The sequence below is a fragment of the Dromiciops gliroides genome, chromosome 4 (assembly GCF_019393635.1).
Source record: "Dromiciops gliroides isolate mDroGli1 chromosome 4, mDroGli1.pri, whole genome shotgun sequence".
NCBI lineage: Eukaryota > Metazoa > Chordata > Mammalia > Microbiotheria > Microbiotheriidae > Dromiciops > Dromiciops gliroides.
Genome location: NC_057864.1, coordinates 132,405,184 through 132,418,225, shown reverse-complemented (window position 1 = coordinate 132,418,225; position 13,042 = coordinate 132,405,184). Strand labels below are relative to the sequence as shown.

At 40.4% G+C, this 13,042-nt stretch overlaps 1 protein-coding gene across 1 annotated transcript in view; it reads left to right on the top strand.

Annotated features, from left to right (window-relative positions):
* Positions 1-13,042, top strand: part of KIF26B (kinesin family member 26B) — a 639,143-nt gene that overhangs the window by 518,867 nt on the left and 107,234 nt on the right. The window contains exon 6 of the mRNA XM_043962875.1: positions 7,670-7,876. Within this exon, the coding sequence (XP_043818810.1) occupies positions 7,670-7,876 (207 nt within the window). The remainder of the gene's footprint in view (positions 1-7,669; positions 7,877-13,042) is intronic.

Below are 13,042 nucleotides of genomic sequence, written 5' to 3'. Positions count from 1 at the left end.
ATTTCAGAAAGCTATTAAAGCATTGTGACTTTTGCTCCCTCCCCCAACTCCCATACTACTCATTCATTTTAGCATCATCCAAACCTTCCTTCTATAATTTGGAAGACACTAGGTTTGGGGGTGGTCAAGGTTTGTAATTTTATCTGTGTGGAACAATCCCTTTGTGGAAGTTCCCCGATTTAGATAAACAGTTCTTCAATAAGTTATAGTCTTAAAGAATTGTCTGGAGCCCCGAGAGATTAAGTGATTAGCCTGTGGTCACAAAGTCTGTATCTGTCAAAAGTGGGATTTGAACCCAGTCTTCCTGACTCCATCATCTTTCCATGGTCATATTTTCTAGAAATTCTCCTGAGCTTCTTAGTATTGAAGAAAGCCTTCAGAAAAGTCCCTGTTGGGTGAAATTAGGAGCAAGCAAATTCAAGTTTGCATTGGGCCATTATGTCTCATGCCTCAGTAAGGACAGACATCTCCATTCTCCCCCTCCCCACAAAGATTTTTATTTACAGCAGTAACAACAGGAGCCCACTCTTCATTAGCCTGCATTAAGGCAGTTTCTGCACTCTGGAGCTGTCGTTACTTTGATGGAGTGCTAATACAGAGTCCACAGGATGACCATTGCCTTTTGTGCTGTGAGTCTACCCCAACCCCTTCCTCTCCCAATGCTGTAATGCAGTCCAGAAGGAGGTGCCGGGGATGATGAATGAGCAGAGCAGAAAGAGAGCCACATTGCCTAGAGCAACAGCTGTCTGGCCTTGTCCACTGAATAATTAGATAAATAAGGCCCCAAATGGGATCTCGCCAACAGAGGTCTAGGTGGAGGAAACATGCATCCGTCTACTCTTGTAAGAGGGCTCTAGGCACTTACTTCTCTTCCACTGTCTTTGATGAGTAGGTAGCTTTTTTTACTCTGCCCTCCCATCTTCCAGTCCTATTGGGTATCTCCAAGTGGAAGAAGGATGGAAATAGTCTTAAGACTGTCCATCTTCCTGACTCCTAAGTTTCATGAACATCTTGGGTCTGTTCTTTTGTGTCATCTCCTCCTCTTGTGGCAGCCTGTACAAAGAAGGGTTAAAGGGGATACTGCCAAGAACCTGAGCAGTTATTGTCACTTGAGTGAGAACTTCTGGCAGGAGGTGCAAGTGGCCTCCTTGATCACAAGTGGTATCTCCTAAACCCTTTAATTACAGGGGATTAGTCAGGAAGTGGAGTGTTGGACTAAAGGAATAATGACAAAAAGGAAGTGAGGCAGAAAAACTCAATTTCCTTCCCTTAAAGAGAAAAAAAATCTCCATTTATTTAAATGAATTGCAAAGAAAAGAACGAAGTATGACATTTCTCCCAGCCTGGGGTTCAATTGGTTTTAAAGGAGCTGTGTATCTCCCTTAGCCAGACCAGCAACTGCGGGGCCTTGGCACTTCATTAAAATTCAGGAGCTATGCTCCTAGCAGAGTGAATCACTAATTCAGACCCCCTTCCTGCCTCCTTCCTATTGTAACTCTGCACAGCTCAGCTCAGACTTTAAATTCAGCACCTCTAGTTACCCAGAAATTACATGCGAAATTGTGAAAATCGAAGTGCGATGGGCCATGTGCCTTCATCAGTTCTGCCTGGGGTTGTAAGCAGCATCTCCAATTCCAGCCTTCATAATCAGGACTGGAGAATCTGCTTACATCAAGACTCCAGACTCAGAGAACACACACACCGAAGGCGGCTACCAGTGTAGGTGCTTTGGGTACAACTACTTCTGTAGCCAGGGTAAACCCGGAGAAACCAATTGATAATAGGTTTGTTGAAACTCTGAGACAACAAAAAAAATGCCCAGAATGGGAGATAAATAGAATTCTGTTTCATTGTGCCAGGAACTGACTGTGTATTGGACAGTATTTTGTTAACAGGACCCTTGTTGAGTTTAGGTATTGTGGTGCCTTGGGATAAGTACTGGGGTCAGAGGTTCAAAGTTCAGATGCCATCTCTGAGGTTTATCTTTGTGACCTTTGGCAAGTCACTTAACCTTTCTAACCTCCTCTGTAAAATGAGGGGGGTTGGTCTTCTGAAGTCCATTTAGCTTCATATCTCTGAACCTATGGAGTAGCAGATCCCTAAATATTCTATACTAATGTCCTTGTCCCAACCTCCATTCATATGGCCAAGGCTTGAGCCATATGAATGGGAGCTGGGACAAAGCTATCTTTGGGGAGGCCTATCCCTCTAAAGCCATATATATCATAGAAAACTGGCTCAGAGCAGTGATAGTGATAGTAGAAATATGTGGTTCAATTCAATCTAATTCAACAGACCTTTATTAAAAGTGCCTGCAGTATGGGAATTTTTTTTTAAAAATGAGACAAGGAATCTGTATTTACAAGGAATTTACATTCGCCTGGAGGGGATACAACTTTCACGTAGATAAATAAATTCACAACCTATAAAAAATTATACAAGGTCATCTCAAGAAGGACAGAGGATGAACAGCTGAATAAGGAGAGACAGATGAGAAATACCCATCTATAAAATGTATACCAGTAACTGGACTAGGTGTCACATGTGAGGGAGAGCAAGGAGGCTGGACAGTGGAGAGGAAGAACAAAAGGCCATGGGAGTAGATAGCTCCTGAGCTCTAGTTGGAATGAAAATGAGGGTTCTGAGTGGTGGAGATGAGGGATGTGGACATGGGGGGCCAACTGTGCAACAGCACAAAGCCGAGGGGAGAGGGAATGTGGCATATGGGAGGTAGATAGTAAGGCCTTGATGATCTTGATTTAGATTTGAGTAGGTAAAAGTGCTGTTCTTAGGATGCAGAAACAACATGTCTGAGGTGCAGCTTCATGGACAGAAGCCAATTGCTCAAGGGGCTGTTCAACATGATTCATTCCACCCTGCTTCCTGGAAGCCATAGCTACAACACCCAGTAAGGTGACCTCCTCCAAGCATGAATCCTATAGTTTGCATTTTCCTTGAACACTGGGGCCCAGAGCTAAAGGTGATCTTCATAATACTTCTGAGTTTTTCAACACCATTCATCACTAACTTCTTTTTCTGTCTCCCAATTTCTTTCCTCCCTCCCACCCCCCCTCCTCTCTCTGTTTTTTTTCTCTCTTTTCTCTCTATCGTTCTCTCTCTCTCCCCTTCTCCCTCTCCCTCTCTCTCCTCCAACTTCAACGTTCTCAGTACGTGCTGTGAGAAAATAGGTTCAAAATGGGCCACTGGAAAAGACTAAGAGGTCTGACCTCAGGAAAGAGTCTCTTCTCGTAAATGATCATTTTTATAGTAATTACTGAGTTAAGGTCTCCTGGTACCTGAGCTCTCCACAGACTGGATGGAAGTCCTATCCACTCTTTTAGGACACTAGCGCACTGAATGGATCCATGCAAAGTAAATATAAAGCTAATATTAAGGCTTCATTGTAGCTGGAGGGGTTAAGGAGGTTTCTTTGCTATGAACAACTATCTTGTGTCTAGAATAAAAAATCTTGCATCCATCTGGGTCAGTCTCCTCTTCTTGCTATGTTCTAAATTCAGGTTTCTAGGAAAGGGTGGTATCCAGTTCAAGTGTATTTGCTCTTTAAGTAATATCTTGCAGATAATGCATGTGTATGGGGGTAGGAAGGAAAAAAGGTGGGGGAAGAGAGGGTGAATATGAATAACATTGAACTTTAGAGCTAATGCCTCATCCTTTAGGTCCTGACATCTATACTTATTTGCAGAACTCTTTAGAGCAAAGGTTCTTTTTTATTTTATTTTTCCCCAATTACATGTTAAAACAAATTGTAACAACTTTTAAACAGTTTTGAATTCCAGGTTCTACCCCTTCCTCTTTCCCTCCCCTCTCCCTGAGACAGTAAGCAATCTAATATAGGTTATACGTATGCAATCACATAAAACATTTCCATGTTATTCAGTTTGTATAAGACAAAAAAAGAAAGTGAGAAATAGTATACTTCAGTTGGTATTCAAACATCAGTTCTTTTTCCGGATGAGTATAGCATGTTCAATCATGAGTCCTTTGGGATTGTCTTGGATCATTGTATTGCTGAGAAGAGCTAGGTCATTCATAGTTCATCATAGGATATTGCTATTGCTGTGTACAATGTTCTCCTGGTTCTGCTCACTTCACTTTGCATCAGTTCATGTCAAGTCTTTTCAGGTTTTTCTGAAATCATCCTGCTTGTCATTTCTTATAGCATAATAATATTTCATCACAATCATAAACCACAGCTTGTTTGGCCATTCCCCAATTGATGGGCATCCCCTTGATGCCCAATTCTTAGCCACCACAAAAAGAACTGCTATAAATATTTTTGTACAAATAGGACCTTCTCCCACCCTCACTACTTTTTTTTTTCATCTCTTTGGGATATAGACCTAGCACTGGTATTGCTAGATCAAAGGGTATGTATAGTTTTTTTTTAGCAATTTGGGCACAGTTCCAAATTGTAGAGCAGAGGTTCTTTTCTCCCATTTATATTTTATTTTTTCTTTGATAATAAACATTTTTAATTAAAGCTTTGAGTTCCAAATTCTATCCCTCCTTCCCTCCTTACTCCTTTCCCCACTCCCCACTCTGAGGCAGTAAGTAATCAGATATACAGTTATACATGTGCAATTATGTAAAATAATACCATATCAGTAATTTTGTATAAGAAAACTTGAATAAAAGAAAAAAATGAAAGAAAGTGAAAAATAGCATGCTTCAGTCTGTGTTCAATCAATATCAGTTCTCTCTCTGGAGGTAGATAGGATGCTTCATCATTAGTCCTTTGGAATTGTCTTAGATCATTGCATTGCTGAGAATAGTTAAGTCATTCACAGTTCTTCATCAAACAATATTGCTGTCACTGTGCCCAACGTTCTCCTGGTTCTGCTCACTTCCCTATTCATCAGTTCTCATAAGTCTTTCCAGGCCTTTCTGAAATTGTCCTGTTTGTTGTTTCTTATAGCACAATAATATTCCATCACAACCATATACCACAGCTTGGATAGCCATTCCCCAGCTGATGGTCATTTCTTTGATTTCCAATTCTTAGCCACTACAAAAAGAACTGCTATAAATATTTTTGTATGAATAGGTCTTTTTCTCTTTTGGGGATGTCTTTGGGATATAAACCTAGCAGTGGTATTGCTGGATCAAAGGGTAGGCACAGTTTTATAGCCCTTTGGGCATAATTCCAAATTGCTCTCCAGAATGGTTGGATCCATTCACAACTCCACCAGTAGTGGATTAGTGTCCCAGTTTTCCCACATCCCCTCCAGCATCCAATATTTTTCTTTTTTGTTATATTTGCCACTCAAGCAGAAGTTCTCAGCCTAGGGTCCAGAGACAGATTTCAGGAGGTCTGGTGTGATCTTGGATGGGGGAAAATTTATATCTTTATTTTCACTGGCCTCTAACTGAAATTTTTCATTTCCTTCTGTTATGAATTTAAAAAAAATATTCTGAAAAGGTGCTCCCAGGCTTCATCAGATTGTCAGTGTGGTCTGTGACAAAACTAAATTAACTCCTGCTTTAGAGAGAACATAGAAGGAGGGGGGAGGGGAACGGGACAGCATCACTATTTGAATTTGCTCTGTTTTGGAAGCTTCCTTTTTCCCCACTGAGGAACTGCTGTTATAATTCCCTTCTTACTCTTTTTTATTATTACTTCCCTTCTTTATCTTTGCCCACCAAAAAAACCTGAATTAGAGAGAATTGTCATTTGGTCCTTCTCATTCCAGAAACAGAGTGGCTGGAAATACTGTTATACAAAATAGGGTTTTTGTTTCACTTAATTAGAGCACTACAAGAAAGTTGAAACTAAAATAAGGAGAGAAGTCAAGCCTTGTTTGTTCCCTCCCTCTTTCTTTCTTTCTTTCTTTCTTTCTTTCTTTCTTTCTTTCTTTCTTTCTTTCTTTCTTTCTTTCTTTCTTTCTTTCTTTCTTTCTTCCTTCCTTCCTTCCTTCCTTCCTTCCTTCCTTCCTTCCTTCCTTCCTTCCTTCCTTCCTTCCTTCCTTCCTTCCTTCCTTCCTTCCTTCCTTCCTTGCTTTCTTTCTTTCTTTCTTTCTTTCTTTCTTTCTTTCTTTCTTTCTTTCTTTCTTTCTTTCTTTCTTTCTTTCTTTCTTTCTTTCTTTCTTTCTTTCTTTCTTTCTTTCTTTCTTTCTTTCTTTCTAAGCCATAACAAGCCAAATCTTTCTGTAACCAAAAAGAGGGGAATGGAAGGCTTTAGCAAATGTATTGGCAGCTGTTTGGGAGGTAATTTTAATCTGGCCCCAAAGCCAAGGTCTCCAGCATTCCTCCCAGTGCCCCCTCTCAAACTCCCTTGGTATGGGAATTATGTTGGCACAGTACGATGACAGACTGGAAGGGGCCAAATTCTGTCTTTGTCTCCCTTTTGCTTTCTGTTAGGATAAATGTGATGGTTGAGAGCACTGGAAGCCACTTGTAGATGACTTTTTCTGTATTAAAGCTGTGTGTTTGTTAGCCTATTGTCAGTTTCCTTTAGCTAGCTACCTTCTGAAGGACTGCATTCAGTGAAGAGAGGGAATTTAGAGGCAAATTTTAGTCCCATATATGGAAAAACTTCCTAACAATTAGAACCATCCGAATGAGGGTTGGGCTCAGGAGGAAGTTGCTTCTCCATCACTGGAGGTCTTCAAGGCTAGATAATCAATTTTAAGGGAGATTGAAGAGGGAATACCTGGTCTAGTAGGGGTCAAACTAGATGGCCTCAAAGCCAGCTTCCAGAGTGAGGTTCTTTTGTTCTATGAGAGACAGTTGTCATTCCTATATTACATGATGGGGTCCTCATGCTAGCTAGGAAAGCAATGCAATCTGGCAGAAAAGTCTTGGGACTGAGTGTTGGGAATCTGGTTCCAGGTTCTGTCACTGGCTAAATATGTAACCTTAGAAAAGTCACTTCACTCCTGGAATCTCTCGTTTCTCATCTGTAAAACGAAGGAGCCTAGCTACTTAACCTTTAAAGTCCTTTCTGGCTACCATATTCTTTGCAGCTAAACTACTGAAATTGGGTTAAAGGCAAATTCCATCTCTCGTTTTCAACAGACATAGTGCCTGATTCTGAAAATAACCAGTCATTACACACTTATCTAATGGATCCTAAAATACCATATTTCAAACAAATTCTTTATCATTGCTGGCCCTCTGAGCACATTTCAAATGCTGACCATTAAAACCAGGCCATTTCATAGGCCATTAATGATGACACTAATAACTGTGGGTTTCGTCTGTAAGAGTCCTGATGTGAGCAAGCAAGAAGTAAATTACAGAGCTAACTTTTATGTGCTGGGTTTATTGATCTTCAAGTTTCAGGGGAACCACACAGGCCCTGAGAGCTTGGCAGCCCAGATTACCTTTTCATCTACTTAATTGGGCCACCAGGGTACAGTTAATTTTCAATTTATATTAATAGCAAGACAAAGAAAGTGATGCACCACCTCTGTATCAAAGTAATAGAGACATCAACATGTGCTACCTGGTAATTATAAATACACTATTTTTTTTCTCCCATGGCCCATGGAGGATTATATTTCTAATGCATGGTGAAGTTCATCATAATTTATTGCTTGAAAGTCCAAGGGCACCAGGAACCCTCAGGGATATAATGTATGAGGGTTCTTCTACCATAAACTATCTGGCTCCCTTAATCCAAACTTCCTTTCTCTGTATTTCTTCTTAGGTGAAGGTCATGGTTCGCATCTGCTCCACCCTTGCCAGGGACACCTCAGAATCCAGTTCCTTTTTGAAGGTGGATCCAAGGAAGAAGCAAATCACCCTCTATGACCCCTTGACTTGTGGAGGGCAGAATGCCTTCCAGAAGAGAGGCAACCAGGTTCCACCCAAGATGTTTGCCTTTGATGCTGTTTTCCCCCAGGATGCATCTCAGGTAGGTAGTCCTTTCTCATAGGAAGACTGTGATGGAGTCTGTGGCTGTTGCTGTGGGTTGGTTTGTTTTGTTCATTTATTTATTTTTTTTTAGCGAGGCAATTGGGGTTAAGTGACTTGCCCAGGGTCACACAGCTAGTAAGTGTTAAGTGTCTGAGGCCGGATTTGAACTCAGGTACTCCTGACTCCAGGGCCGGTGCTCTATCCACTTGTTCATTTATTTTTATCAAGGGCCTTAATTCTTCCCCAATATTGCCATGTATTTATTTTGCATATATTTTGTAGCAAGATATTTGTGTACATGATGAGATAATATTTGTAAAGTTCCTGGCACATAGTAGGCACTTAATAAATGTTTGTTCCCTTCCCCCAGTGTCTAGGTTTGTATCTGGCACATAGAAGGTAAATGCTTGTTGATTGACCAATTGAACACATGAACAGTAGGAAATATGGTCTTATGCAGCACTCCACTGAGCTGGTCCATCTGCTATCTGAAGCCAGGAGGAGAAGCATGGCTTACTTTCTTGGAATCAACGACATTATTTCCTACTGGATGTTTCTTTTTAAATTATTAAGCACCTACTATGTGCTAGGCACTATGCTAAGTGTTTTACAAATAGTATCTCATTTGAGCCTCACAACTAACCTGTAAGGTAGGTGCTATTATCATTTCAGACAGAGGTTAAATGCCTTAGGTTTCTGGGACTGGATTTGCCCTCAGCTCTTTCTGACTCAAGGTCTGACTCTCTTACCACTGTGCCACCTAACTTGCCTCTAAGTTTGAGTCTCAGCCATGTCACTGACTACCTCTGTGACCTTGGTAAAATCACCGCACCTTTGTGAGACTCAGTTTCCTCATCTGCAGAGTAGGGATAATAAACCCTGTCTTACCTGCCCTACAAGACCACTGCGAGGATCAGGTGAGATAAGTGTATACAAGTGAGAGCACTTTACAAACTGTTAGGTGTCGTACAGATGTGAAGCACTTGTGATACGATTAGCTTATTGACATCATTATAATCAGATGGTTTGACCCTCCCTTGAATTTCCAGTAAAGCACAGGAAGCATGGTCAGCAATGTCCTTGATTTCCAGATGGAGACTCCTGATCATGCCTTCTATGGCTTGACTCAGGAGCCCTTCCATAACTAGCCCTGTATTATAGGCGGCATTAATTAAAAAGCTGAGCAGCCCTTGCTTGTGATTTCCCTGAAGAGCTTACCCTGCCTGAGAAGACATAGCACTCACTGTATGAATCTATCCCAAGGTTTTGTTCTTCGTTATGTGTGTATGGGGGGGGGGGTACCACCCTGTGGGCTCAGTAATCCAAACCTGACACGGAGTCTAATAAAAGACTAATGAACAATTTAATTAACACCGCTAAAACTTTTCCAGAGACAAATTTCCATAAGTTAAAAGAACTCTGGAGCGAAGCTTAAATTAAACAGTGGCTATTAATAAGTTTTAGAGTTATTCAAGGAAAAAGAGCATTTTTTACTACTTTGTATCAGTATTCACCCACAACAGCACACATTTTACTGAGGCTTGGCTGACTTAAAAAAAAAAAAAGTTTTTGTTTTGTTTTTAAATCAGTAGGATTGGAGTATTAGCTATGCCAATAGCCTGCTGTGTGTCCTTGAATAAATTACTTTACCTCTCTGGGTCTCAATTTCCTCATCTGTAAAATGGGGATAGTAATGCTGATACTACTTATAGGGCTATCATGCCTCTTTCCAGCCTGGCTCAACTCTGAGAGTATGTGTAGAAATGTGATTTATAAAACATGAGCTAAATGTTCATTTCTATTGACTAGCAGGGAAATAATTTGACATAATGACAAGAAAGGGCAAACCCAAACAGGGTTATGTGGTAATACCAGTACATACTCTGTGTGTGTGTATGCACATGTGTGTGTTCATTCCCTTATTTTATGTATAACATATATGATATATGTGTGTTCGTTCTCTTATTTTATATGCAATGTGTACTGTATACACTATGTGTGTTCATTCTCTTATTTTATATATGACATATATACAATTCATCCTCTTATTTTATATATTATATATGCTATATGTGTTCATTCTATTTTATATATTATGTGTTCATTCTCATATATACATATATGTGTGTTCATTTTCTTACTTTGTACATGTGTGAAACCCTAACTTTACCATATTTCAGAGTTAGATGGGACCTTGGCAATCACCTTATCCTACTCTCAAGCAGACCAGAATCTCCTTTATAACATACCTCATCCAGTTTTAAAGCCTCCATCCTTAAACATCTCAAGTGATGCGGAAACTTATTACCTCCCCAGACAGCCCATTACACTCTTGGACAGCTCTAATTGTTAGGAAGTTTTTCCCTACATCAAAGTCTAAATTTTCCGTTTTGCAACTTCTCCCCATTGTTCCCACTTCTGTCCTCTGGGATCAAGAAAAACAAACTGATTCATTCTTCCATATGATCATCTTTTAAATATTCAGTGAAAGCTTGAAATCTCATCCTCATGCTTCTTTTCTCCCTAACCCCATGTCTTCTCTCCAGGCTAACTTTCTACAATTCCTCCAAAAGATCCTCCCTCATTGTGGCATGGTTTGAAGGTCCTTTGTCACTTTAGTTGCTGTCTTCTGTACATGATCCAATTTAACCATGTCCTTCCTAAACCATGGTGCCCAGAATTGAATGCAATAACCTAGTTGTAGTCTTACCTGGGCAGAGTACAGTGGGACAATCATATTTTATACTTGCAAGCTCTATGTCTCAGTGCAGCCTGAGATCATAGTTGCTTTCTCGCCTTCGACTCACATTAAGCTTGCAGTTTACTAAAAACTCCAGATCTTTTTTCAGATGTATTGATATCTAACATCTTATACTTATTAAGTAATTTTTGAAACCAGGTATAAGATTTTACATTTATCCATATAAAATTTAACCCTATTCAATCCAGTCCAATGTTCTAAACTGTCAAGATCGTTTTGAATTCATATCAGCTTGAAATGTATTAGTTATTGCTCCCAACTTGATTGTATCTCCCAATCTGATCACAAGGAAGGAAGAAAGCAAGGAAGGAGAAAAGGAAAGAAAGAAGGTGGTAACAATATCTATGATTTAAATTGTGCTTTATGGTTTGCAAAGTCCTTCTTATACTTTACCTCACTTGATCCTAAGTGCTATCATAATTCTCATTTTACTGGTGAAGAGATTGTCTAATAGAAATTAAGTGACTTGCTCAAGGTCTCACAGTAAGTGATTGAGGCAGGATTTTAATTTAGGTCTTCCTGACTCCAGGTCTGATATTCTATCAGAATATCATCCCTTGGATGCTCTAATACTTACAGCACAGGGCCAAGCAAAAGCCTGAATGGTTTATACCCAGTACCACCTAGATGCCTCAATACTCATAGCACAGGGTCAAGCAAAGGCATGAATGGGGAAACTAGCCAAAACAACTGCTAGAAAGAATTGTGAATTGTTCTTTCTCTCAATCCTTAAGAGTTACAGCTTCCTCAAAGAGATTCAACTCAAGTACGGTTCAAATTCAGCTTCTACTTGGTTGTTGTTGTTGTTTGTCCTTTGTTCTCAAAGAGGACCATGACATCGGGGAGATGATGTCATGACTTGCAGTGAATTGGATTTAAGTGGTACAGGGCAGTGCAAAGTTATCAACTTCATTCACTCTATCCAACAGAACTATCTGGGTCCGGTGGCAAGATATACATCAGAACGACTGAAGATGGCCCTGGATGTTTAAGGCAATTGGGGTCAAATGACTTACCCAGGGCCACATAGCTAGTGTCTGAGGTCACATTTGAACTCAGATCCTCCCAACTTCAGGACCAGTGCTCTATTCATTATGTCACCTATCTGCCCCCTTCTACTTGGTATTATGTGCTAGGAATAAGAAAAAAATGAATGAGATGGTCCCCAATATGAAGGGCTTATATTTGCCTACCAACCTAGGTTTCTACCAGTATGTACATCATTGCTTCCCTTCATAGACCCTAAATCCTAGCCAGAGTAGACTACTAAGTATCCCCCAATCTTTTCCCAACATCTTTGTGCATTTGCACAGGACATTTCATCATGCCTAGAATATACTCTCTCCTTATCTCCATCTACTGAAAGTTCTATTCCTTTAAATCTCAGCTTAGATGCCTCCTTCCTCCCTGCAGCCTTCCCTCCTGCCATCAACTGAAAGGAAGCTCTCATTTCTCAAAACTTGCCTTTGTCCCAACACACTATACCTTACATTATACCTGCCTTTGTACATGTTATATTCCCCACCACCACTCATCTAGTACATAGTAAAAATCTTTCAGATTGGAATTGATGCCTTTTTTGTATCATATTTCTGATACATCATGAAAGATTTTGTATCATCTCTCCTTCCTCTTTGCATTCCTGGCACAAGTAGAAGCAAAGCAAGTGCATTTGAATCATATTTGACTTGAATCTTTTTGAGGAGTCTGGAACTCTTAGCAACTGAGGGAAGGTAATTCATAGTGCTTTCTAGCAGCTGTTTTGGCTACAGCTTTCACATTTGTGTTTTTGCTTAGTAGAGTACCTGGAGTCAGGAAGAGCTGAATTAAAAATCCTGCCTCTGACACTTTCTTTTTATCATCTTTGTAGCCTCAGTAGTTAGCACAGTCCCTTACAGGTAAGAATGGGGATAGGGACTAGAGCTGTGATTTCACTGATAAAGAGAAATTCCCCTCTTCCAATACAGGTCAACACCTTACCGGCAGTTAGAGTCTTAGATGTGTGAGCTGTTAAGAATTAAGTGGCTTATACAGGGAGTCACATGGGCAGTATATGTCAGAAACAAGCTTTGAACCTGGGTCTTCTTGGTGCTGAGGTCAGTTTTCTATCCACTAGACCAAACTGCTTCTCTGCTCTTGTACATAGCAAGATCTTAATAAGAAGTGTATGTAGGGGCATCTAGGTGGCACAGTGGATAGAGCACTAGCCCTGGATTCAGGAGGACCTAAGTGCAAATCTGGCCTCAGACCTTGAACTAGCTGTGTGACCTTGGGCAAGTCACTTGACTCCAATTGCCTCACCAAGAAACAAACAAACAAGAATACTTTAGGGGCAGCTAGGTGGCACAGTGGATAGAGCACCGGCCCTGGAGTCAGGAGGACCTGAGTTCAAATCCAGCCTCA